We start from the raw sequence: 27,825 nt of genomic DNA, 5'->3' as shown, positions 1-27,825 counted from the left end.
TACATATTTTGACTTCTGCGCGATGTTTTGTTAATGCTATTTGGCGTTCTGAAAATACTGTTATGAATGAATTACAGGACAAATATGGTTAAACTTGTTATTAATTCCTCGTATATTTGTTTATCATAAGCTATATTGCCTGACAGCGACGTCACAAATCGAAATGGCAACTCATCGAGGTTCCGGTAGTCAAGGAAGGAAGAAAGTTCAGGTGAATTTAAAAAAAAAATCAAAAAAATCTTCAAAATTCTTGAGATACTTTGTACATTATTGTCCTTAATATTATTACTATTACTCAGTGTCCATCATGTCCATAACCCATAGCATAAATTACTTCTATGGTGCATTTCCCCACAAGGGGCCATTCAGATATTACGTAAGGCTCGAGGGGGTGGGTGGGTGGGTGGGTATTGGTCCAAATGTTATGTAGCATTACACTGTTGCAGGAGGTGGGTGGGTGTATTGGAAAGTGTACCGCCCGTTCCCCCCATTAGTTATCGATCTAAAGAGGGATTTTTTGATGGGGTATATATATCCCTAACCCTAACCCTAACCCTAACTAATATCATGCTACAAAATGACAAAAAAAAAGAAAAAAGGAAACATTAATAAACTATTATAAATGATGGGGGGAACGGGTGGAGCTCTTGCCGGTGTATTTAACAGCACTACATAACACATTTTTTAATCATTAAAACAAAAATTTCCCCCATAAACACTTTGTCACAGTGACAATGTTTTCAAACGTAGGTAGTTGTAGCAAGACGTATACCAGTGTTCGAGATTAGCGGTATTCCGATATCCCGGGGATACCAGAATTATAAGGCTGAGAATTCAATTTTGGATACCAGACTTCAATAACCCAGTATCCCACCAGGATACCATATGTTTTTGTTTTTTTTTAATCCTGCATTTTTTATTGTTGCTGAAACGATGAAAGTCGTTATTTACTGGTAAAGTTAAGTAACAGTATTTTCCAGCTTGTACTCAGTCTAATCCTATGCCATAACAATATCTCCCCCAACTCCTTACCCAGTCTAATGCTACACTGGAGCAATAGCGGCATAGCAATAGACTGGGAACCACTATTGTGTTTGTTTTATTTGAAATATTGATTCCACATAGATCTGCAGAAAATTGATACAGGTAGGTTTATCATTAGTAATTTCAGAAACACTTATATATTACTGATACATATTAATTTATGTCAGTATTACTCAAAAATAGATGCAACAAATCTTTTTGCTGATTCAGTTTGATTGCAAATTTCACTAATTCCGCAATTTCGATTGCAGCATAGCAATAGACTGGGAACGAGAACAGTGTCTTCCAAGTTTGTTATGTTATTTATGAATTTCATTTAAGTGGGATAGTAAATTCTCAGGTGGGATAACATATTTTGAAATGTTAGTATCCAACTGGGATACTGCCCAAAATGTTTAATCTCGGACACTGTATACGCATACGCACAATAAGAATTATAATTCAAGTTGAAATGCATATTGGCCTATTCAGTTGAATAGTATTATTTCATTTCACAAATTTTGCTGAGTCTCGAACTTAAAATATTCTCGATTTTACAATACTTTACCATATGTACGTGCTTTCCCAAATAACAAAACAGTACAATAAAATGATATTACAGTACACTCATCACATGACTTGTTTTAGTTCATAAAAATAAACTCGAATGTAAATGCACATTACTGAGTGCATATATTGAAATATTTTATTTTGTTTTTAACTCCAGGTTTCGTTTGTTATGCGAGATGAGGTTGAGAGACACCACAGGTCGGGAGTGAATGCCGTACAGTTTGATCCGTTGCTCAACCGACTCTACACAGCTGGGCGGGATTCCATCGTGCGGATATGGAACACACACACCAACAAGGTATCAGTCTAATTGCAGGGCTGTGACGTAACGACGACACTGACGGCAACTGCCATATTTGCAGTATGGATTGCTGTAGGTTAGCAGTGTTCTCGCTGGGTGAAAATTAAATGTTGGCGGCTGTGCGACACACCACACTTCAAAAATGGCAATTTGTTGCTGCTGGAAGAAAAATGATTGCCATCAGTTGAAAGGATTATTTTTACTTTTCATATTTGTTGCAAAGGATACTGGTCTACGATTCCTGTAGGCAGGCTCAGTCGGTTGAGTGCTCGCTTGTGGTGCTTGCGTCGCAGGATCGAACCGCCTCGGTGAATCCATTCAGTTGATAGTTTTTTTTCACATTCCAACCAGTGCACCACAACTGGACAAAGGCCGTGGTATGTGTTTTCCTGTCTGTGGGAAAGTGCATATAAAAGTTCCCTTGCTGCATTAGAAAAAATGTAGCGGGTTTCCTCTGATGACTGTGAGTCAGAATAACCAAATGTTTGACATCCAACAGCCAATGATGAATTAATTGATGTGCTCCAGTGGTGTCATTAAAGAAACCCCCAAAACAAAGCTCAGAATTGCTGTAGGTGAATATTTTGCCTATGAAAAAAACATAGCAGAATTGCCTATAGGTAACAAATTGTTATGTTCGTGCCCTGTGGTCATTATGTTTCAATATGAGCAACAATAGAATTCACACACCTCATTAGTTATTTAAAATTTGGTTTAGCAACACCTCTCAAAAACATTGATTTGCTTAATTATCAGCTATTGGGTGTCAAATTTATGATAATTCTGAAACACGGTCGTTAAGTGGAAAACCGCTACATTTTTCCATTAGCAATAAGCAATCTTATATGTACATTTTTTCACAGACAAGACAACACATACCACAACCTTTGATATACCAGACATGGAGCTCTAGGTGGGATAGGAAAAAGTCTAATCAGAGAATTGGTCCATTGAAGGGGTTAGATCCCTCGACCTAAGCACTTCAAGTAGTCGATAAACCAATAGATTTGGTGTGAACAAACTGTTACCATTGATGTAAAGTTATTATCATTTAAAAACTGAATGACTCCATATATTTCTGGGGTGGGACGTAGCTCAATGGTACAGCACTCTCCTGATGCGTGATCGATCTCAAATCGATTCCCATCGGTGGGCCCATTGGGCTATTTCTAGTTCCAGTCAGTGCTCCACAACTGGTGTAACTAAAGCCATGGTATGTACTATCCTGTCTGTGGGATGGTGCATATAACAGATCCCTTGCTGCTAATCGAAAAGAGTTGTCTGTGAAGTGGCGACAGCGTGTTTCCTCTCTCAATATCTGCAATGGCGTAGCCAGCATGAGGCAGATTTCCCCAGATTTATTTTATTTTTCCCATGACACTGACATTTATTTTACATGTCTGATTTTTTTCCTCTTTGGCTACGCCCCAGATCTGTGTGGTCCTTAACCATATGTCCGATGTCATATAATCATAAATAAAATGTGTTGAGTGCATCGTTAAAAACCCCCATTTCCTTCCTTCCTTCCTTCCTTCTATATATTTTTTCTTTATTGAATTTTATAGTCTTGATAGAGTCATGTTCATAATTCTACAAATGTAAATGTGCTGCAGTCAGTTCCTATATTTTCTTGTAACGTATTTGGGGGACCAAGAATGTTGATGAACATTTTTAAACCAATGCTTTAATGATTTCAGGATCCCTACATATTGTCTATGGAGCACCACACCGACTGGGTGAACGACATAGTGTTGTGCTGTAACGGAAGAACATGTAAGTGTTTTGAAGACACCCGGTAAAGAGAGAATACTAAACAAGTTCCCATTAGAAGAAGTCTGTGTTTTCTCTAGCTCGTTTTAGCATGGTGCACCATGCCTCAATAGTCTAGCACCATCTTGCCGTAATCAGTGCCATGCTGCCCTGAGATTAAACAAGCCGTTAATTCTAAAATTGTCTTTATAAAACATTCAGAAAATTTATTATTAAGTAATAAATATCCCCATTATGTATTTTGCCATTCATTTATTAAAGCAAGCACATTAATTATATTTAATTTTATTTCAATTAATTTTTGGTCTTTAATGAGAAAAAAAAGTGCCCTGAAAATGGTGAAAATGCCCACAAAGTGTGTTGTCTACCATGCCTAGCTAAATTTATAGAGAAAACACTAGACACCACTGGGGCACATTGCTTAATTAATCATCAGCTATTGGATGTCAAACATTTGATAATTCTGACATGTCAGTTGAGAAAACTCACTAGTTCCCATTAGAGACCTGAGCCCTGTTCCACGAAGTGATCTTAGCCCTAAGATTACCGTAGGCGCATAGCTACCCTATGCACTTAAGTTGATCTTAGGGCTAAGATCGCTTCGTGGAACGGGGCCTAGGGGCCTAATTCACTAAACTTTTGCAACTTTGCGATCTCGCAGTGCAATGCAGGGCTTCTAGATTATGGTAGCCCCACTCCCATGGCTAGTGATATTCAATGTTGGGCTAGTAAATAACTACTATTGTCGTGCCCAATGGCTAGTGAATTTTTTAGTCAAATGTTGCAGTTAAGTCAATTTTGTAAATATGAATATCCTGCCCCCACCACCAATGTTAGTGTTTTTAAGCTCTATCTCCCTCTTTAGGTGACATCCCATTATTACTATTATTTAGTAAAATTCTACTAACTTAAAGTAAAGTAGGGCTAGTGAATTTTTTATTGTGGCTAGTAAATTTTTAAAATCACTGATCCAATGGCTAGTGTATTTGATAAACATTCTAGAAGCCCAGGTAATGCTAAAAGACTTGCAAAGAGGATGCTTTGTTGTCTAGCAGAGCCTAAGAGAGCTTTGTGAATTAGACCTCAGTTATATTATCAGTGTCTTTTCCTTTGCATATCATGAGGTAAAGTTATTGAAGAACTTAAAGGGACGGACCCTAGTTTTTAAACACTACAACATATTTTTCACTATTAAAGCCATTTTTGATCATTTAAGTTAGAAATACTCACATTTTACTATTTAGAATATTCATTTTCGTACACCTGACATGGTTCTGGTCACCCAGGTTTTTGTAATACCGTACCCCAAAATGCATTTTTCATAATTCTAAAAGCACACATTTGTCTGCGAAGTAATGGTTACCCAGAAAAGCTTTAGTCTTATTTTTGGATGGTATTGCCCCGTTAAAACATCCCAGACTTTGGCTTCTCTCTGTTATAAACTTATACAAATATGTGTTACAGATTTGTAGATTAACTACTAAACTTAGTGTCATCCATTTTCACAGGCTCAAACTAGGGTCTGCACCTTTAACTTGTACGGTGGTTTGGACAATATGTCCGACGTCATATAACCGTAAATAAAATGTGTTGAGTTCGTTGTTAAATAAACCATTTCCTTCCGCCGACAATATTTACCATCTGAAGATTTCATGGAAATAATTGTTTTCGGTAGTTTGTTGGTGGTGTGCACAACAGTTTTTTACGCCACCTAGATGTTCACCAGATTGCTAATAAAATGGGTAATACAATGTAACATGTTTCTAACGATACATTTCAGTGATCAGTGCGTCCAGCGACACGACGGTCAAGGTGTGGAATGCTCACAAGGGATTCTGTATGTCCACCCTGCGAACACACAAGGTAATGTGTGTCACATTGTATGACATTGTATCAAGCCTCATATGCAACTAATAGGATCGTACCCACGTTGGTGGGCCCATTGAGCTATTTCTTGTTCCAGCCAGTACACCACGACTGGTAAATCAAAGGCTGTGGTATGTGCTAAACCTGTCTGGGATAGTGCATTTAAAAGATCCCTTGCTGCTAATGACTATATGTCTAAATTAATTATGTCTGACATCCAATAGCCAATGATTAACGAATCATTGTGCTCTAGTGGTGTTGTTAAACAAAACAACTTTAACTTAATGGTGAGAATATTTTTCATTGCCTAAAATTCGGTATTTTGAGGTATACATATATGGTATACCACCCAGGTTTTATCGGCAGTAGGACAACCAATAACACATTGAATGTATAGAAATGGATGTTCTAAATAAATGACTGTTAATATCAACAAGAAGTACGAGTGTTGTAGATGACTACATGTATGTAATCACTGTTTCAGGACTATGTGAAGGCGCTGGCGTATGCGCGGGATCGGGAACAAGTGGCGTCCGCCGGGCTGGATCGAGCCATCTTCCTGTGGGACGTGAACACACTGACTGCCCTGACCGCATCCAACAACACCGTCACAAGTTAGTAACTACTCATAGTTAGTCTTGTCTGTCTGTTCACTTATACATCAATCTATTCATCCGTCTATCCATACATCAATCTCATTTACCCAAACACCTGTCTGTCTGTCTGTCTGTCCATATACCCATCCTATCCATCTGTCCATTCAACCATCCATTCATGCAACCATTCATTCATCTCTTTATACAAAATCAATCCACTCATCTAGTCTCACATCCAAAGCCCATTGCATCCATCTGTCCATCCATCAACACTCCATATATCCATCAATCCGTCCGTCCATCCGTCCGTCCGTCCGTCTATCCATCCCATCCATCCATCCATCCATCATTCATCCTTCAGTTCATCAATCAATCCCATCCATTTATCAGACTAGCTAGCCAGCCATTGGCACCCCCCATACTGGTACCCCGCCCATACTGGTACCCCGCCCATACTGGCACCCCGCCCATACTGGCACCCGCCCGTACTGGTACCCGCCCATACTGGTACCCGCCCATACTGGTACCCGCCCATACTGGCACCCCGCCCATACTGGTACCCGCCCATACTGGCACCCCGCCCATACTGGTACCCGCCCATACTGGCACCCCGCCCATACTGGTACCCGCCCATACTGGTACCCCCCCATACTGGTACCCGCCCATACTGGTACCACCCATACTGGTACCTGCCCATACTGGTACCCGCCCATACTGGCACCCGCCCATACTGGCACCCGCCCATACTGGCACCTGCCCATACTGGTACCCCCCCATACTGGTACCCCCCCATACTGGTACCCCGCCCATACTGGCACCCCGCCCATACTGGCACCCGTCCATACTGACACCGACACATACTGGCACTCATCCATACTGGTACCTGCCCATACTGGCACCTGCCCATACTGGTACCCGCCCATACTGGTACCCCACCCATACTGGTACCCGCCCGTACTGGCACCTGCTCATACTGGTACCCCCCCATACTGGTACCCGCCCATACTAGCACCCGTCCCCGTCCATACTGGTACCCGCCCATACTGGTACCCGCCCATACTGGTACCCGCCCATACTGGCACCCGCCCATACTGGTACCCGCCCATACTGGCACCCGTCCATACTGACACCTACCCATACTGGTACCCGCCCATACTGGCACCCACCCATACTGGCACCCGCCTATACTGGTACCCCGCCCATACTGGCACCCGCCCCCACCCATACTGACACCGACACATACTGGCACTCGTCCATACTGGCACCCATCCATACTGGCACCCATCCATACTGGCACTCACCCATATTGACACCCACGCATACTGGAATCCACCCAGTATGGCACCCACCTAGTATGGTACCCACCCAGTATGGTGCTCACCCTTACTGCCACCCACCCAGTATGGTACCCACCCATACTGGCACCCATCCATACTGGCACTCATCCATACTGGCACTCACCCATATTGACACCCACGCATACTGGAACCCACCCAGTATGGCACCCACCTAGTATGGTACCCACCCAGTATGGTGCTCACCCTTACTGCCTCCCACCCAGTATGGTACCCACCCAGTATGGCACCCACCTAGTATGGTACCCACCCAGTATGGTGCTCACCCTTACTGCCACCCACCCAGTATGGTACCCACCCATACTGGCACCCATCCATACTGGCACTCATCCATACTGGCACTCGCCCATATTGACACCCACGCATACTGGAACCCACCCAGTATGGCACCCACCTAGTATGGTACCCACCCAGTATGGTGCTCACCCTTACTGCCACCCACCCAGTATGGTACCCACCCAGTATGGTACCCACCCATACTGGTACCCACCCAGTATGGTACCCACCCATACTTGCACCCACGTATACTGGTATCCACCCATACTGGCACCAATCCATACTGGTACCCGCCCATACTGGCACCCGCCCATACTGGTACCACCCATACTGGTACCCGCCCATACTGGCACCCGCCCATACTGGTACCACCCATACTGGTACCCGCCCATACTGGTACCCCCCCCCATACTGGTACCTGCCCATACTGGCACCCGCCCATACTGGCACCCGCCCATACTGGCACCCGCCCATACTGGTACCACCCATACTGGTACCCCGCCCATACTGGCACCTGCCCATACTGGTACCCCCCATACTGGTACCCCGCCCATACTGGCACCTGCCCATACTGGCACCCGCCCGTACTGGCACCTGCTCATACTGGTACCCCCCCCCATACTGGTACCTGCCCATACTGGCACCCGTCCCCGTCCATACTGGCACCCGCTCATACTGGTACCCCGCCCGTACTGGCACCCGCTCATACTGGTACCCCCCCCCCCCCCCCCCATACTGGTACCTGCCCATACTGGCACCCGTCCCCGTCCATACTGGCACCCGCTCATACTGGTACCCGCCGATACTGGCACCCGTCCATACTGACACCTACCCATACTGGTACCCGCCCATACTGACACCCACCCATACTGGCACCCGCCTATACTGGTACCCGTCCGTACTGGCACCTGCTCATACTGGTACCCCCCCCCCCCCCCCATACTGGTACCTGCCCATACTGGCACCCGTCCCCGTCCATACTGGCACCCGCTCATACTGGTACCCCGCCCGTACTGGCACCCGCTCATACTGGTACCCCCCCCCCCCCCCCCCCATACTGGTACCTGCCCATACTGGCACCCGTCCCCGTCCATACTGGCACCCGCTCATACTGGTACCCGCCGATACTGGCACCCGTCCATACTGACACCTACCCATACTGGTACCCGCCCATACTGACACCCACCCATACTGGCACCCGCCTATACTGGTACCCGTCCATACTGGTACCCCCCCATACTGGTACCCGCCCATACTGGCACCCGCCCCCACCCATACTGACACCGACACATACTGGCACCCATCCATACTGGCACTCACCCATATTGACACCCACGCATACTGGAACCCACCCAGTATGGCACCCACCTAGTATGGTACCCACCCAGTATGGTGCTCACCCTTACTGCCACCCACCCAGTAATGTACCCACCCATACAGGCACCCATCCATACTGGCACTCACCCATATTGACACCCACGCATACTGGAACCCACCCAGTATGGCACCCACCTAGTATGGTACCCACCCAGTATGGTGCTCACCCTTACTGCCACCCACCCAGTATGGTACCCACCATGGGCGGATCCAAGGGGGGGGACCAGGGGGACGCGTCCCCCCCAAAAATTGTTTAAGTGCCCTCAAAATGTCCAAGTGCCCTTTTTGTTTGTAGAATTTTTTTTTTTTTAAGTAAACAATAATTATATTGTAGATAAATGAAATCAAGATTTTCGTGTACATGCGCAAGCTTGCAGATATGTGTCTGTGTTATTGAGTCTCAATGGGGCCCCATTGAGGTTCTAACGCGAGTGACGCCAATTTACTTCATTATTGCTAGTATATTATGACGTAGAACTGTAGGAATTCATATTAATTGTAAATATCAAAACTTGTAGTAAGGTGCCCTTTTGACGAGTCAATGTGCCCTTCTTTTTTGGTCCCCCCCTAAAAATATTTCCTGGATCCGCCCATGCCCACCCAGTATGGTACCCACCCATACTTGCACCCACGTATACTGGTACCCACCCATACTGGCACCAATCCATACTGGCACCCACCCATAGCATCGGAAGAAAATAGAAGCCCCTGATCAGTGCCTGGGTCTTGGATAGTACCTGGGTCTTAAATAATACCTGGGCCAACAAAAAAAAAAATCTACAATATAGAAGTACCTGACCATATTTCTGCCTGGGTCTTGGACAGTAGCTGGATCTTAAATCGTACCTGAGTTAACAAAACAAAACAAAAAAAATCGAAAAAATAGAAGCCCCTATTTACTGTATGTTGATTTGTCCTTCCTCCAACATTTTTTCTGTAGCATCGAGTCTGACAGGGAACAAGGACTCCATCTACAGTCTGGCTATGAATGCCCCGGGAACCATCATCGTATCGGGGTCCACGGAGAAGGTGTTACGCGTGTGGGACCCGCGCACCTGTCAGAAACTGATGAAGCTGAAGGGGCACGCCGATAACGTGAAGGCTTTGGTCCTCAACAGAGATGGCACACAGGTGTGTTGTGTTCTAGTTATACACTTTGTAAAATACACATACGTGGTACACAGGTATGTTGTGTTCTAGTAATATGATTTGTGGGTAGTATGTGGTGTTCTGTCCATTGGAAAGTGTATATAAAAGATGCTTTTGTTCTGATGGGAAAATATAGCGGGTTTTATCTGAAAATGACTGGCGTCGTGGTTAGGTCATCGGTCTACAAGCTGGTAGGTACTGGGTTCGGATCCAGGTCAAGGCATAGGATTTTTAATCCAGATACTGACTCCAAATCCTGGGTTAGTGCTCCGCAAGACTCAGTGAGTAGGTGTAAACCACTTGCACCGACCAGTAATCCATAACTGGTTCAACAAAGGCCATGGTTTGTGCTATTCTGCCTGTGAGAAGCGCAAATAAAAGATCCCTTGCTGCCTGCCGTAAGAGAGTAGCCTATGTGGTGACAGCGGGTTTCCTCTAAAAAACAGTGTCAGATTGACCATATGTTTGACGTCCAATAGCTGATGATAAGATAAAAAATCAATGTGCTCTAGTGGTGTCGTTAAATAAAACAAACTTTACTTTTATCTGAAAAAAACTTGTATTGCAATTTGTTGTAGGTTAACCTAAATTTTGGTTTAAAATTTACTGGACTACGGCAACCCATGTACAGGTTACCAAAAAAGGACCACACAGATAATGAGAGAGGAACCCACTGCTGTCATGCAGTATCAAAATTTAGGTGATGATGTTTTTGTTTAAATAAGATTTTGAAGAGAACAGACTACCATTCTCAAATTTCTTGACATAAGATAACCTCCTAGTAACCTGAACAACCATTGTCAACTTATTTCAATGCCTGTAGTTATTAATGACAATAGCACTGTAATAGCTGTCATAATAGCTGTTGACGCATGGTACTGTAGTCTGTTAGAGTGCGCTGTGCGGTCCAATACCTCTGACTTCAGCACTGTGTGTAGTCATAATAGCTGTTGATGCATGGTATTGTGGTCTATTAGAGTGCGCTGTGCGGTCCAATACCTCTGACTTCAGCACTCGAGGTTTCTGTTAGGGTTACCTCACCCTTAGTCCATATCAGTCCAGCCTCTACCCATTGACCAGTCCAGCTTGGATGTCTAACAGAAGCCAAAGCTCCTGCTGGCATAGCTCTCTGGGTCACTGAGACATACAAGCCCCCTCACCACGTCAAGGAATGGACTATGAAGGGGTTAACACTCTTATTTCTTTAATATAGGAGGGCGTATAGGACGTAGCTCAGTGGTAACATTGCGCACTTAGCTGATGTGTGGTCGATCTAGGATCGATTCCCGTCAGTGGGCCTGTTGGGCTATTTTTCGCACCAGCCAGTGCACCATGATTGGTATATCAAAAGCTGTGGTATGTGTTATCCTTTCTAATGGGATAATGCATATAAAAGATCCCATGCTACTAAGGGAAAAATGTAGCAGGTTTCCTTTCCAAGGCCATATGTCAAAATTACGAAATGTTTGACATCCAATAGCCGATGATTAATAAATCAATGTGCTCCACACTTAAACGAACTTAAAAAAAAAGATACACACATATAACTGTAAATAAAATGTGTTGAGTGTGTTGTTAAATAAACCATTTCCTTCCTTCTATTGCAGTGTCTGTCGGGAAGTTCTGACGGCACGATTCGACTGTGGTCTCTGGGCCAGCAGCGATGTGTGGCTACATTCCGCGTCCACGACGAGGGTGTCTGGGCGCTACAGGTAAATTGTGTAATTTCTATTACACAGTGAAACCCGTCAAAACCAGACCAAAACCAAAACAGAATTCTCTCAGAACTGGAAGTTGTTTCAAAGTTCCTTTTTGAGTAATACAGAATAGAATCTCTTAGAAGTGGATACCCCTAAAAACCAGACTATTTAAAAGAGTGTCACTGTACTAATTACAGTTCAAAGGCATCCCATTGGTCTAGTTATAACAACACAGTGTTTTCCTATCAGGGACAGTTGGTTAAAATCTCCTCACTTATTGTAAGTACTGAACTAAATTTCAAGCCAGTCATTTATAAAAAATTAAAAACTTACACAAAAACCCAACAGTTTTGAGAATTTTCAGTGATATCTGCATTCTGGTAATAAATATTGGTGGGATCTACCTCAGTCGGTTGTGGTGTTAAACAACAACCTTTTTAAATCTAGTAATAAATAAATTAGTTAATTATAACAATCATGTTTTTGTGACTGGTGTACAATATGAAGTTTATTTAATAAATATACAGAAACATACTCTATTTTTTCCCTATTATAGTACAAGTTTATTGTATGCCATACCGAGGTAACAGGGGTGGGATTTAGCTTTCAATGGTTGAGTGCTCACCTGAGGTGCTTGTGTCACAGGATCAAACCACCTCAGTGGATCTGTTCAACTAATTTGGTTTTTTTCTCGTTCCAACTTGTGCATTACAACTGGTCAGCTACTCTCGAGTGCCAAATAAACGTACACCTACGTTTATTAAATTTGTGAAAAAATGTTGGTGTCTACGCTTATTCAGCACCCTACATTTAATTTCATCTAAAAAAAATGTAACCCCCTACGCTAATTCGGCACCCAAAGCTTATTACAATTCTTAATTTATCAAATGCTTACATATAGCCTCTATTAGGGGTACCGATTTTCCGCGATCACGGAATTGCGGACGGAATTGCAAATCTTAAACGGAATTTACAATTTTCCGAGTTGTCAAATAAAATGCCAACTTTTGTGGTCAGATAATACATTTATTTATTTATTTATTAATATACATACATTGTTTTTCTGCTTAATTGATCATTTGAACCATTAAGGCACAACAAAGTATGTTACTCTACGACAAAATGTAAACACATGTTTCCGAACATTGTTGGCCACCATTTTGTTTGTTTTTATCGCTCGGCTCGGTTCGGTTTTATTCGGTTGGGTAAATTCCTAGGATGCGTTCGATTGAGTGCTCGCCTGTAAATCGATGCAACAGTTCATGCAAGCACTTTATATAAATTAATCAATTACACTTCAACACTTCATCTTTTCACCAAACATTGAAGACGGGGGTACCGAATTCTTAAAGGTAAATATGACTTTTTGTTAAGCTATGTATACTAAAGTAGATAAAGTACAGTTCCTTTAGGATAAGGGGAACTGGCCCAAACTTTATCTACATTCTTTCCTCTTTTTATATATATTTTTTTACATTACAAATTCCACTCATTTTAATCACAAATTCCACTCAACCTTTTTATTTTCACTTGCAAATAGAGTTTATTAGAAATTAGCGAGAAAAATTAGGCAGAGTTACATCCCCTAACCGCGTTCCAGTTCCGGCGCGTTCCGCTAACAGCTGGCATGGCCGATGACCACAGTTGTTTGTGAATCTTCAGCTGAGATTTATGCATGCCAGCCCCTGGCATCATAAGTGTCCTCACCTATGCTTTAAAAATAAAGAATGATACAGGTAAAAATTAAGTTGATGAAATTACGTTTTGTTATAATTGACCATGTGTTAAATATAGGAGATAAATCTAGTGAGCTGTCATCCACCCTGATTGTTTTGGTTTTCTTGCATGGAACTTTTGGATTTTTTTTCAAAGCTGCAATCTCGCCTCACATAATTTCATTTAAATGTACAAACACACTTACAGTTTTAATTAATTGTGTGTGACAGTGACACAGTTGTAACAGATAATAGAAACATATGTTTATAGTGAACATATTTTTTCATACTATGGAATTTACTACAAGTTATTTATTTCTGAGCCGCTTGTTTTCTAAATTACATGTACACATGTACACAACAATAGTATATTTTTGTTATTTCCAAAAAACTTATTTTTATTTTGACGTCAAACCAAATTGTTTTCATTACTAGTAAATTTTTACAGTTTAGCTAAATTTCCAGACCCTATGCTAATTCCGCATTCTACTCTTATTGGGTTTTTTAAAAATGTCCACACCCTATGCTAATTCCGCACCCTACTTTTAATTGATTTTCGAAAATTTTCCAGACCCTATGCTTATTCAGCCCCTATGTTTATTAGGCACTCGAGAGTATCTCTGGCACTCGCCAAATTCATCGATTGCAAATTTTAAAATCCAATTGGCAAATTTTAATATTTAATTTTAATTTGGCGAAATAATCTCTTGCACTTATTACTATTTTTTTAGGAAATAACTAGATTTTCACAATTTTTAAAGTTTAATAAATAATTTGGCCAAATGTTTTTGCTCACCCAGAGCTAGCCCTGAGTGGTGTCATTAAACAAGAAAATTATAACTGGTAGTAAATAAATGATAACAGTCATACTTCCCTACTGTGTGTAGTTTACAACCCTTGAAATTGACAACAGCAGTCAGCAGTGCTGCCACAAAAATAAGGTGGCAAATATGTTTGACATTCTTTATCATTATCGGTATTTACTGTGTTATTAGTCCCCTTCTGTTCCAACCAGAGGGGACTATTGGTTTCTTCTTTGTTCTGCCATCTGTCCGTCCGTCCGTCCCATTTTTCACAGAGTTATGTTTCTTGAACTTAGGAGATTCTGAGATTTGTCGAGCTTGATGGGGGACATCTATTGCTTCAGCTAGTACTCTCAGAATGCTTGTTATTTGTATAAAATTGCATATCTAGATGATCTGAATTATGAAGGCTGGTGCTTATTTAATAAATGATTACCTGCAATGCTGTGTTTGTGTACAGGCGAACGACTCGTTCAGTGTGGTGTTCTCCGGTGGGCGGGACCGCCAGATCTGGGCCACGGACGTGAGGAACCAGGACAACCGAGTTCTAATCTGCGAGGAGAAGGCGCCGGTGCTGAAGGTGAGGAGATGGGGTTGCTAGTTAACACTGATTGAATACATGTAATATATTGTTTTAATACCTTGCTACATGGTTTTAATACCTTGTTACACTGTTTTAATATGTTGTTACCCTCTTTTAATACCTTGTTACACTGTTTTAATACCTTGTTACACTGCTTGAATACCTTGTTACACTGTTTTAATACCTTGTTACACTGTTTTAATATGTTACCCTGTTTTAATGCCTTGTTACACTGTTTTAATATTTGATATCCTGTTTTAATACCTTGTTTCACTGTTTTAATATGTTGTTACCCTGTTTTAATACCTTGTTACCCTGTTTTAATACCTTGTTACACTGTTTGAATATATTGTTACCCTGTTTTAATACCTTGTTACACTGTTTTAATATGTTGTTACCCTGTTTTAATACCTTGTTACACTGTTTTAATATGTTGTTACACCAATATGAGATTTTGTTACACTTATTTAATAAGTTGTTACACTGTTTTATACCTTGTTACACTTTTAATACATTGTTGTAGGTTTAATACATTATTATACTGTCTTAATACATTGTTACAATCATTTAATAAGTTGTTACACTGTTTTATACCTTGTTACACTTAATACATTGTTGTAGGTTTAATACATTATTACACTGTCTTAATACATTGTTACAATCATTTAATAAGTTGTTACACTGTTTTTAAGGCTTTGTTACATGGTTTAATATGTCAACAATAGGGCAGAGGTATGTAGAGGAGTGTTTTGGTTTTGTTTTGTTTGTTTTTCTTGTAGAATTTAAGAATGATAATGCTCACACTTACAATTTATAAAAATTGTTTATTAAATATTTTTCAGCTTGAGTTGTGTGACATGGACCAGCCGAGTTTGTGGGTTGCCACGACAGACTCAAGTATTAGAAACTGGGTACGTACACAGGGTCGCTTTGTCAGCAAAAAACCTCAACCTCTTGTTTGAAAAAAAAATCCAGAGTATCATAGGCAGAGTTGGAGTTTTAACCACATTTGAAATATGAGATTGCAGTTTTGTCTGGATGGGTTTTGTTTGGAATGCCTTATTTAACTTCATCCTTGCATACTGTTTTAACACAGGACTTTAGATTGCATCAAAGTCGAGACGATAGATGTTGTGTCCAAAATACATATGCCCAAAATAATCATGCCCAAGTTTAATTAGATTAAAATGACTTGAAATACATTTCTGAATATTGACAACTCTACAGCAGCTGTTAATGACAGTACTGAACTAAACTGACCTTCCTGCACTCAGAAAAAACAAAAGTCCCTGATGTGCCCACATTAATGAGATCTAAAACCCTGTAGCATTTTATATAAAAAAATTGCCTTGGGTAACAAATTCTTAAGTTTGAGCCTGATTTTGTTGTTGTTGAGTATATATTTTTCTTTGTAGCCTGCCAAGGTGCCGAGTTCTACTCGAAATTCCGGGGAATATGGAAACGATTCCTTTCACCCAGTATTCACCCAACCGGAGTTCACAATAAAAGGTAAAAACTGTACACAGTTATCACTACTATTTCTAGAGACGGGATGTAGCCCAGTGGTAAAGCGCTAACTTGATGCGAGGTCAGTTTGGGATCGATCCCTGTCGGTGGGCCCATTGGGTTATTTCTCTTTCCAGCCATTGCACCACGACTGGTATACCAAAGGCCGTGGTATGTGCTATCCTGTCTGTGAGATGGTGCATATAAAAGATCCCTTGCTACTAATGGAAAAATATGGCGGGTTTTCACCCAAAGACTATAAGTCAAAATTACCAAATGTTTGACGTTCAATAGCCAGGTGGTGTCATTAAAGAAACAAACTTGGTTTTTTTTTTCCTATTTCTATTGTGAGCTTTATTAGCTCAGTCGGCAGAGCACTCGGCTGAGGTGCATGGGTCGTAGGATTGAACCACAAACTTTTATTTCTGTTCAACTTGACTTCAAACTAATGGTATTTTTCGCTATGGGGAAAGAAGGAAGCTTCAGTCACGTGACCGGAACAGGAAGTAGAGGACTTATAGGAAGATTTTAAGCCATCCCATTGGCTGTTGGGATCTTTGGACCAGTCTACTATGTTAAGAGGGAGCATGCCATTAGTTTGAGGTCAGGCTAAGTGTTCATGAAAAGAGAAAAAGATCCCAGTTTTCTACATGCTTCATGCTACATGTCTAAAAATTAAGATTAAATGGAATATAAATGATTAATTAAGGTAAAATGTTCAAAGAATTGTTTGTTTTAATGACAACCACGCTGTAAGAAGACATACATGTATAAAGTGGACCACAAGATTTTTTATTTTATTATTTTTTTTTTTTTTTTTTTTACACTTATTGCTTAGATACTTTAAAGTTATATTTTAGTATATCATTAGGGTGATACCTTCAGGTAACACTGATATATATATAATACGTTATTTATAAACTCTACTAAATTCTTTTTATTGTTACCGATACAGGAGGCCCAAGCATACGACAGTATTACATTCTCAACGACCGGCGACACATTTTAACAAAGGATACCGATGAATGTGTTGCATTGTGGGATGTTTTAACGGTAAGTTTCTAAAGAAAGGCGTCATATAGTCTATTTGCGTCAAAAGGGAACTGATGAATTGGAACATGACTCTTATAATAAATAATGTAAATAAACACTCATATTATTACATATTATTAGGTTTTAAACCCATACCAAATCGCATAACATTTAAAAACAAAAAATCAATATAAATAAGGGTGGATTTTTTTCTGTATTTTTTCTTTCTTTTTCTTTTAATATATATTAGACCACAGTTCCTGAGCACATCCTGCAATTCTGTCCCCTCTATGGTGAAGCTAGGATAAAGCAATGGCCAAACACTGGCTTTGGGGTTCCAAAGAAGACTTGACAGAGACAACGTTATTTATCATCACAACTGGACTCCAAATCTAAAGCATGATCAACAATAGCTTGAACGCAGAGGAAGAAGAAGAGAAATATTTATTGAGTGTAATAATGATACATGTTTTGTTTCAGGCCAGCAAAGTAAAAGAACTGGGTAGAAATGTCGATTTCGAGGAGGAAATCAAAGTGAGGAGTAAAATGGTATTCGTCCCGAACTGGTTTACAGTCGATTTGAAAACGGGCGTAAGTTTGGCCTCATTTGTTTTCTAATTTGTGTCATATATAACATTTTGTTGGTGGTTTTCCCAAACTGGTTTACTGTTGATATGAAAACGGGCGTAAATTTGGCCTCATTTGTTTTCTAATTTGTGTCATATTTAACATTTTGTCTGTGGTTTTGCCGAACTGGTTTACTGTCGATTTGAAAACGGGTGTAAGTTTGACCTAAAAAAAATTCTAATTTGTGTCATATATAACCATTTTGTTGGTGGTTTTCCCAAACTGGTTTACTGTCGATTTGAAAACGGGCGTAAGTTTGGCCTAATTTGTTTTCTAATTTGTCACATATAACATTTGGTCAGTGCTTTTCCCAAACAGGTTTACTGTCAATTTTCAATCAGAAGTAAATTTTGCTTAGTTTGCTTTTCAGTTATGATCTTTTAATGATCTGGGGTGGGATGCGGCTTGATGCGAGGTCGGTCTTGGATCGATCCCCATCGGTGGGCCCATTAGGTTATTTCTCATTCCACCCAGTGCGCTACGACTGGTATATCAAAAGTCGGGGTATGTACTATCATGTCTGTGTGATGGTGCATATAAAAGATTCCTTGTTGGTAATTGAAAAGAGTAGCCTATGAAATGGCGACCATGGGTTTCCTCTCTCAATGTCTATGTGGTCCTTAACCATATGTCTGATGCCATATAACCGTAAATAAAATGTGTTGAGTGCGTCGTTAAATAAAACATTTCCTTCCTTCCTTCTTTTAATGATCTGTGCACACCGACCAATTACTACTGAGATATCGCTAAATATTCCTTTCCTTTTCTCTCTCTCGCTCTTAACTTGGTGCCCCCTCAGTGAACCCATTCTCTGATTGTGTTTTTCCCCCATCCAAATCATTGTCCCACCACTGTTATGTCAAAAGCCATGGTATGTGCTGTTCTGTCTGTGAGAAAGTGCATATAAAAGATTCCAATATGCTAATTAAAAAATGTTGCTGGTTTCTGCTAAGACCGAGTCAGACTAACCAAAAAGTTTGAAATCAATAGTGATGATTAATAAATCAGTATGTTCCAGTGTTGTTGTTGTTGAATAAAACACTAGCTGTATGTTACATGTGCTGTGAAATCCTTTTTTCTTTTCTTTTTTAATAAAGTGTTTATTCCAAGAAAAATAGATACAGTGAAACCTCTCAAAACCGGACTCTCTATAAACCTGAATTCCCTAAAATCCGGACATGTCCCACGGTCCTTTTTTAAAAATCAGTACAGAACTTAACCTGTCTAAACTGGATACCTTTTAAAACCGGACATTTTACTTGGTCCCAAGGGTGTCCGGGTTAGAGGGGTTTCACTGTACCCTATTTAAATTTGCTTTATACTCACGTGGCTTGAGTATAATTGGTAACATTTTTAATACACATTGTTTTCTACAACCCTTTATGCAATTACAATATAGCAACTAAAAATGAATGGAAGATACACACTTTAGTCAGAAATAAATAATCAGTTATAACAGAAAACTGGAAGGGTTTCTAGGGTCTATATTTGTGTTCCAGTTTTGTGATAGCAAAATAATAAATTTAAAAAAAACCTATAAATTTTAATTTAATATATTAATTGATATCATAATTGTAAAATACCCCATTTATCCATGCTGAGGAATCCTTATTAAAATTTCCTTTCTTTGTACTTCCACTCGGCAAATAGCCATTGTTAAAACAAAAATATGCTGAGGTGTTATTCGATATTCCTTTCCTTTCTTGTTTTGTTCGCCCAGTTGCTGACGATTCACCTGGAAGAATCGGATTGTTTTGCAGCATGGATGTCAATACGAGAACTCGACATGCCGCAACAGACCGACCCCTCCGATACCAAGAGTAGGTGTCAAGAAAATAGCTTTATTTGTTAATTTTAATTTTGTCTATATGAGATCTTAATATCCCACAATAGACCGACCCCTCTGATTACCAAGAGTAGGTGTCAAGAAAATAGCTTTATTTGTTAATTTTAATTTTGTTCATATGAGATCTTAATATCCCACAACAGACCAACCCCTCCGATACCAAGAGTAGGTGTTAGGAAAATAGCGTTATTTGTTAATTTTAGTTTTGTCAACACGGGAACTGGACATGCCACAAGAGATCAACTCATCCGATACCAAGAGTAGGTGTCAAGAAAATAGCTTTATTTGTTAATTTTAATTTTGTCTATATGAGATCTCAACATCCTACAACAGACCGACTCTTCTGATACTAAGAGTAGGTGTCAGGAAAATAGTTTTATTTGTTAATTTTAATTTTGTCAGCACGGGAACTGGACATCTGATACCAAGAGTAGGTGTCAGGGAAATAGCTTTATTTGTTAATTTTAATTTTGTCTATATCAGATCTCAACATCAAACAACAGACTGACTCATCTGATACCAAGAGTAGGTGTCAAGAAAATAGCTTTATTTGTTAATTTTAATTTTGTCAATATCAGATCTCAACATCAAACAACAGACTGACTCATCTGATACCAAGAGTAGGTGTCAAGAAAATAGCTTTATTTGTTAATTTTAATTTTGTCAATATCAGATCTCAACATCAAACAACAGACTGACTCATCTGATACCAAGAGTAGGTGTCAAGAAAAAAGCTTTATTTGTTAATTTTAATTTTGTCAATATGGAGAAAAACAAACAAAAAGAAGGATAAGTAATGAATGTTAATCATCGGTGACATTATTTCTCGTTCCAGCCAGTGCACCACGACTGGTATATCAAAAGGCCGTGGTATGTGCTATCCTGTCTGTGGGATGGTGCATATGAAAGATCCCTTGCTACTAATGGGAAAAATGTAGCGGGCTTCCTCTCTAAGACTACATGTCGAAATTACCAAATGTTTGACATCCAGTCATTGTTAATTAATAAATCTATGTGCTCTAGTGGTGTCGTTAAACAAAACAAACAAACAAACAAACTTCTTCATGACTGCATGTGTTAACGTAGCTCACTGACTTTCCTAGTTTTTAGTTTTGCCATGACCTAATTATAGCTGACTGCGACCTACTTTTTTCAGTAAACATTGGGACATCCCTGCTCCAGGCTCTGTTGGAACACTGGCCAAAGGCTCATCTTGAGGATGGACAAGGTTTGTTCTTTTCAACTCACACCATATGCTTACACTTGGCTTCTAGATTATGGTAGCCCCACTCCCGTGGCTAGTGATATTCAATGTTGGGCTAGTAAATAACTAATATTGCCATGCCCGATGGCTAGTTAAAAAAAAGGTCAAATGTTTCAGTTAAGTCCATTTTGTAACTATGAATATCCTGAACACACCCCAACCCCCTCCCCAATGTTCGTGTTTTTAAGCTCTATCTCTTTAGATGACATATTTGATTATTACTATTATTTAGTAAAATTGTATTAATTTAAAGTAAAGCAGGGCTAGTGAATTTTTAATCATGGCTAATAATTTTTTTAAATGCCTGATCTCATGGCTAGTGTATGTTATAAAACATTCTAGAAGCCCTGTGCTTACAGTATATCGGACATATGTTCAGCTAGCCACTTTGTTTGCTGAACTTTTACTTTACAAACTGTTTTCACTGTTTCACAAAGTGATTAATGGGTTTAATGTATTGTGTAAAAACCAGTGTAGCAAGTGTTATTGACCAGTGGTAGATTGAACTTACTCCTGTTTTTCTCAAGAGAGTATTTCAAAGTCTTAAAAAAAAAAAAAACACAGAGGGTAAAACGGGTATGGTGCCATACCCAAATTTTTTGGCAGATTTTTTTTTAAAGTTGACCTTTTAACAAAATTAAGTACCCTAATCATTACTGTATGATTTTCTTAACCATAACCCTAAACTTAACCCATTTACATTCCCCCTGTTGACTCTGGTTGCATTCAATTCCATAGTGCCATACCCAGAAACACTGCCAAGCCATTTAATTTTCAGCAAAATTTGTGTTCCAGTCTAGGTTTTTTGTTTTGTTTTGTCTTGCCTTGCCTTTATACAAAATAAAAAGGTGCAATGTAGGTATTGTTTTCGTCATCGACGATGGTCGCATCGGCAGTGACTGTTTAAAAATTGTTGATTGGCCAATCAATCCCCAAACAGCTATGGGTTTTGAACGGCAATAAATATTGTTTAAACCAAACTTATTCATTTAGCTCAAAATTAAAGATTGGTGTTTGTCTTCAATTCTCACAAAACCGAAAGTCCTACATCAATGAAACTTGGTGTGTAGTTACATCTGTGGATGCTCATCTCAGTTCATGTTAAAAAAAAAAAAAAAAAAAAAAATTAAATTAACATTTTGATTGAATTTTTTTTCTTCAAATGTTTAATTTTTTTGTGTAATATAATAAGTTTATGGCGGATGAGACATTTAATTTTGTGGAATTCTTGTTTTAGATGGAAATGGAGGTGAGAAGACCGGTAATTCAGGTTCCGTATTCGCAGTACCTGGACACACCCCAGTGATTTTCAGGTAACTTTGGTCATGCTCTGATACACATAACCCTATTTAAAATTGTTGTTTTATCTGGACACACCCCAGTGATTTTCAGGTAACTTTGGTCATGCTCTGATACACATAACCCTATTTAAAATTGTTGTTTTATCTGAACACACCCCAGTGATTTTCAAGCAACTTTGGTCACACTCTGCTGCACATAACCCTATTTAAATTAATTGTTTTATGTGGACACACACCAGCGATTTTCAGGTGACAGAAGTCACACCCTTACTCTCTTAATCTTTTAAAAAACTGTTTTACCTGAATATACACATGATATGTTCAATGGTACACATAATCTGTATTTTTTATGTTATAGTGAAGTTGGCGGTAGAACGTTGTTCCGCCTCTTGTGTCGAGATGCCGGTGGGGAGACGGAACAGATGTTGTTAAACGAAACGGTTCCACCCTGGGTCATGGATGTCGTTGTACAGGTAAATAAAAAATGGCCAATGCCAAAACTGATTATTGTTAAACAGTAATAAATATATGTAAACTGAAAAGGGCAGTGTCCATAAATTAGCAAATTATAGATCTATTTTACTAACAGAAACGTAAAATAAAATGTACATTTAAACTTACTTTATTTATTTTTTATTAATGACAATATTATAAAAAAATGTCATTGAAGTTTTATTCCAGGATATGCCCTGAAAATAATTGTAGCAATATTTCTGTAAAATTAACTTACAGTTCTTGGCTTGAAATATTGATCCAGGCACATCTGTGCGTGGGCATGCAGACAACTCTTTGTTTACGGTAGCTGTAGAAAGGATTTTGGAACCTGTACTGGCGTGTGCTATAAAATGGCAGTCATCCTATGGACTTAGTTAGAAACAGAACGTGGCTACCATTGGGGCTCTCATCTGTTGACAAAACACTCACTCCGCAGTGTTTCTGCCAGAAAGAAATTTTTGGGTATGGCACTATGGAATTGAATGCAACCACAGTCAACAGGGGGTATGCGGGGGCCTCCCCCAGAAAGAAAATGGGTTAAGTTTAGTGTTAGGGTTACAAGAAGCATACAATAATGAGAAGAGTAATTAGTTTTGTCAAAAAATTGACTTAAAAAAATAAAATCTGTAAAAAATGTGGGTATGGAGACATACCCGTTTTACCCTCTGGCAGAAACCCTACTGAGTCATGACTACATATCATCAAAATTGTTTTTATCCATTCCAACCAGTGCACCACAACTGGACAAAGGCTGTGGTATGTGCTTTCCTGTCTGTGTGGAATGTGCATATAAAACATCCCTTGCTGCATTAAGAACAATGTTGCAGGTTTCCTTTGATGACTATGAGTCAGAATTACCAAATGTTTGACATCCAGTGATTATATTTAATTAATCAATATGCTCGTGAAACCTTATGATCTATGACTATGACCATAACCATTTCCTGTCTGTGGGAAAGTGCATATAAAACATCCCTTGCTGCATTAGGAAAAATATAGCAGGTTTTCTCTGATGACATCCAGTGGCCAATGATTCCTTAATCAATGTGCTCCAGTGGTGTTAAACAAAATAGACTTTAACTTTTTTAACACAATTATTTTATACCTGTAAATATTTTTCAGAAAAATGTTCCTAAGTTTAACAAGATTCCCTTCTTCCTGCAACCTCATGCCAGCACAGGCATTAAACCTGTGAAAAAGTAAGTATTTTTCACTACCTTGAATATTTGCAAAGTTTTCATTTTGATTTTGATTTATGCAAGCTTGGTTTTCAAACCAGGTCTGTTTTTGATATAAGCTTGTACAGTGTTCACACAAGCTTAGTTTGCATGTAAGTTTTGCTTCGAAATGTATTAATTTTTATACAATTTGAGTTTTCATAATTAAATTATTTTTTATTTATAATTATTTCCATATTTATTTAGTTTGTATTCAATAATTATTGTTGTATGAGCTTCATATTTATGCAAGTAGAATTTTATGCAAGGTTATACTTGTAGGTAGGGAGAATAAGGAATAACTTCCCATAGACAGCCAGTGAAATGTTTTGTTTCTTTTCTCTTATAACCAGAGACCGTCTGTCGGCGAGTGACATGATCCAGGTTCGGAAGGTGATAGAACACGTGTACGACAAGGTGCTGGGTCAGGGGTCAGACTCGGGGTCACAGACTGCAAACGGAAACAGTCAGGACGCAAAGGAAGGAGAGAAGGATGAGGATTTGGCGTCCATCGCTGAAGAGCGACTTGAACTTCTGTGCAATGATGTGGTGAGCATATGTGTTTTCAACAGGCCAGATAGAGTCAGTATTATTTGTACACTGTTTCAGTACTGACAATAGCATTGTGACTGTTGACCATTTTGGCCCATAAGAAATTAAATGCTGAATATGCATCAAACTTTTTTTCAAAATGTGGGTTGGGTTGTGAAATTTAATTTTTGATTTCAAATTCTTGAGACATTGGAAATACTGCACATGGAGCAAAAATTAGTTTTTAAAAAATTGGGCAGATAAGAATAACAGGTGTGGGTCTTTATGTTCAAAATCTAGGGTTTATCTAGTCCTTATACATAATATAAATGATTTGTGCAAAATTTTAAAAACAATTAAATCAGGATTTTATTGACAACTATGCAATAATATCCATTGTCTGTGCCTTCCATCAAATGAAAACTGTTCACAACGAGTCTAAACTGTACACAACAACTAATGAGATTCAAGCTTAATAATTATAGATAAAATTAAAGAAATCTAAATTTAATTTCATGTTTCTTTTGTTGTTCAGTGTATTTAGTTTTAGTCATTAAAACAACTGTCAGTCAGACAAATGTTAACGGCAGTAAAATCAGAAAACCAGGACAGTTTCTTGAAGTACCGTCCTTCTGTCTGTCCATATGTCCACATGTAGTTTTCCAGATGTTTTTTTCACAATGACTCAAGGTACTGAGCTGACATTTTGTATGTAACTTTATCACGTATAGTTACAGATCAAGGTTGACTTTCATGGCAGGCGATTTAACCATTTTTCACAGAGTTACGGCAAGATCCAGTTTGACTATCATGGGAATGTATTCAAGGGCCATAACTCTGTCAAAATTTTTAAAATTTAATATCCATGTTTACCAAAGTTATGGACCTTAAACGTAGGAGATATGAACATTTGTTGGGCCTGGTAGCGTACATGTATTGCTTTAGTGTCTTGAAGTAAACATTCCTTTCCTTTGTGTCTGAGTGTTATTTATTGTGTGTTTGTCAGGTCCTGGACCCCAACATGGATCTGAGGACTGTGAAACACTTCATATGGAAACAAACTGGAGATCTGACGCTACACTACCGACCACTGGCCAAGAAAGATTTGCACTCGTTCTGTAAATATTCCTCTCTCAACCAAGGCGATACATAGATGAAACAGTCTACACCAGGCCAGTACAGAGAAAAAACAGTCTACAGACCAATACAGAAACATCAATAAATTGACAAACTGGAGATCTGACGCTACACTACCGACCATTGGCCAAAAAAGACTTGCACTCGTTCTGTAAATATTCCTCTCTCAACCAAGGCGATACATAGACGAAACAGTGTACAGCAGACCAGTACAGAGAAAAAACAGTCTACACAAAGTAAAGACAAAATGGTTTACATTCAGCTACGCCAATAAAGGGACAAACTGGAGACCTATAATGCTGCATTACCGATCACTGGCCAAGAAAGATCTGTACTTGTTCTGTAAATATCCCTCTCTCAACCAGGCCGATATGTAGACGAAATAGTCTTCAGGTAGACTGATATCTAGATAAACCGGAGATCTGTCATTGCACTACCGACCACTGGCCAAGGAAGATCTCAACTTGTTCTGTAAATTCAGGACAAGACAGGACAAGTCTATACCAAACCAGTACAGAGACAAAAAGAAAGTCTACACTTGGACAGGCTAATATATAAACTGGAGATCTGATACTGCACCACCAACCATTAACCAAGAAAGATTTGCACTCGTTCTGTAAATATTGTTGCTCACCAGGCCGATATGTAGACAAAACAGTCTACACCAGGCCAATACAGAGACAAAATGGTCTACATTCAGCCAGGCTAATTAATAAACAAAGTGGAGACCTGACATTGCGTTATCAACCACTGATCAAGGAAGATCTGTACTTGTTCTGTAAATACTGCACACCCAACAAGGCCACTACACAAGGCCAATACAAAGACAAAATGGTCTACATTCAGCTAGGCTAATACATAGACAAAATGGTCTACATTCAGCTAGGCCAATACAAAGACAAAATGGTCTACATTCAGCTAAGCTAATACATAGACAAATTGGAAACCTGAGTCTAATACTATCAACCACTGGTCAAAAAAGGTCTGTACTTGTCTGTAAATAGTGCACATCCAACCAGGCCAATATGTAGACAAAACGGTCTACACCAGGCTAATACAGACAAAAAGGTATACACTACACCAAGGGCCAGTTTCACAAAACATAAGTTTACGTCTGTGACTAGCAGCTATACCGGGAATATGTGTTTGGCATCTATTTCAGGCAAAAAAATTGCATCATTATGGAAGATTTGTCGTGCTGTAATAGTAATATAATAGTAATAAGAATTGTCGTTTAGTCGTAGATTTATGTTATGTTTATGTGCAGAACTAGGCTTACGATGTTTGTGAAACGGGGCCCAGGCCAATGTCTAGACAACTGGAGACCTGAGGCTGCACTACCGACAACCTGGCCAATGTCTAGACAACTGGAGACCTGAGGCTGCACTACCGACCACCTGGCCAATGTCTAGACAACTGGAGACCTGAGGCTGCACTACCGACCACCTGGCCAATGTCTAGACAACTGGAGACCTGAGGCTGCACTACCAACCACCTGGCCAATGTCTAGACAACTGGAGACCTGAGGCTGCACTACCAACCACCTAGCCAATGTCTAGACAACTGGAGACCTGAGGCTGCACTACCGACTACCTGGCCAAGAAAGATTTACATTTGTTCTGTAAATCAGCCAGGGCCAATACGTAGACAAAACTGATTATGTTGAACTAAGCTGACATATAGACTAATCAGCCAGGGCCAATATATAGACGAAACTGATTATGTTGAACTAAGCTGACATAGACTAATCAGCCAGGGCCAATATACAGATGAAACTGATTATGT

General features: G+C 39.7%; 1 protein-coding gene across 1 annotated transcript; it reads left to right on the top strand.

Moving 5' to 3' along the window:
- Positions 1-26,056, top strand: LOC121377025 (WD repeat-containing protein 48-like). Its single transcript, XM_041504867.1, has 19 exons — positions 1-211; positions 1,751-1,891; positions 3,592-3,667; positions 5,445-5,527; positions 6,015-6,144; positions 10,075-10,265; positions 11,891-11,995; positions 14,962-15,081; positions 15,927-15,995; positions 16,500-16,593; positions 17,546-17,643; positions 18,103-18,213; positions 19,970-20,069; positions 21,252-21,323; positions 22,597-22,672; positions 23,019-23,133; positions 24,278-24,354; positions 24,726-24,921; positions 25,910-26,056. The coding sequence occupies exons 1-19, from the start codon at positions 164-166 to the stop codon at positions 26,054-26,056; spliced, it is 2,049 nt and encodes a 682-aa protein (XP_041360801.1). The 5' UTR covers positions 1-163.
- Positions 26,057-27,825: the final 1,769 nt, after the last annotated feature.

The sequence above is a fragment of the Gigantopelta aegis genome, chromosome 7 (assembly GCF_016097555.1).
Source record: "Gigantopelta aegis isolate Gae_Host chromosome 7, Gae_host_genome, whole genome shotgun sequence".
In the NCBI taxonomy this organism is placed as follows: domain Eukaryota; kingdom Metazoa; phylum Mollusca; class Gastropoda; order Neomphalida; family Peltospiridae; genus Gigantopelta; species Gigantopelta aegis.
The sequence above is the reverse complement of the archived record's forward strand: the minus strand, read 5'-3'. Positions and strand labels throughout refer to the sequence as shown.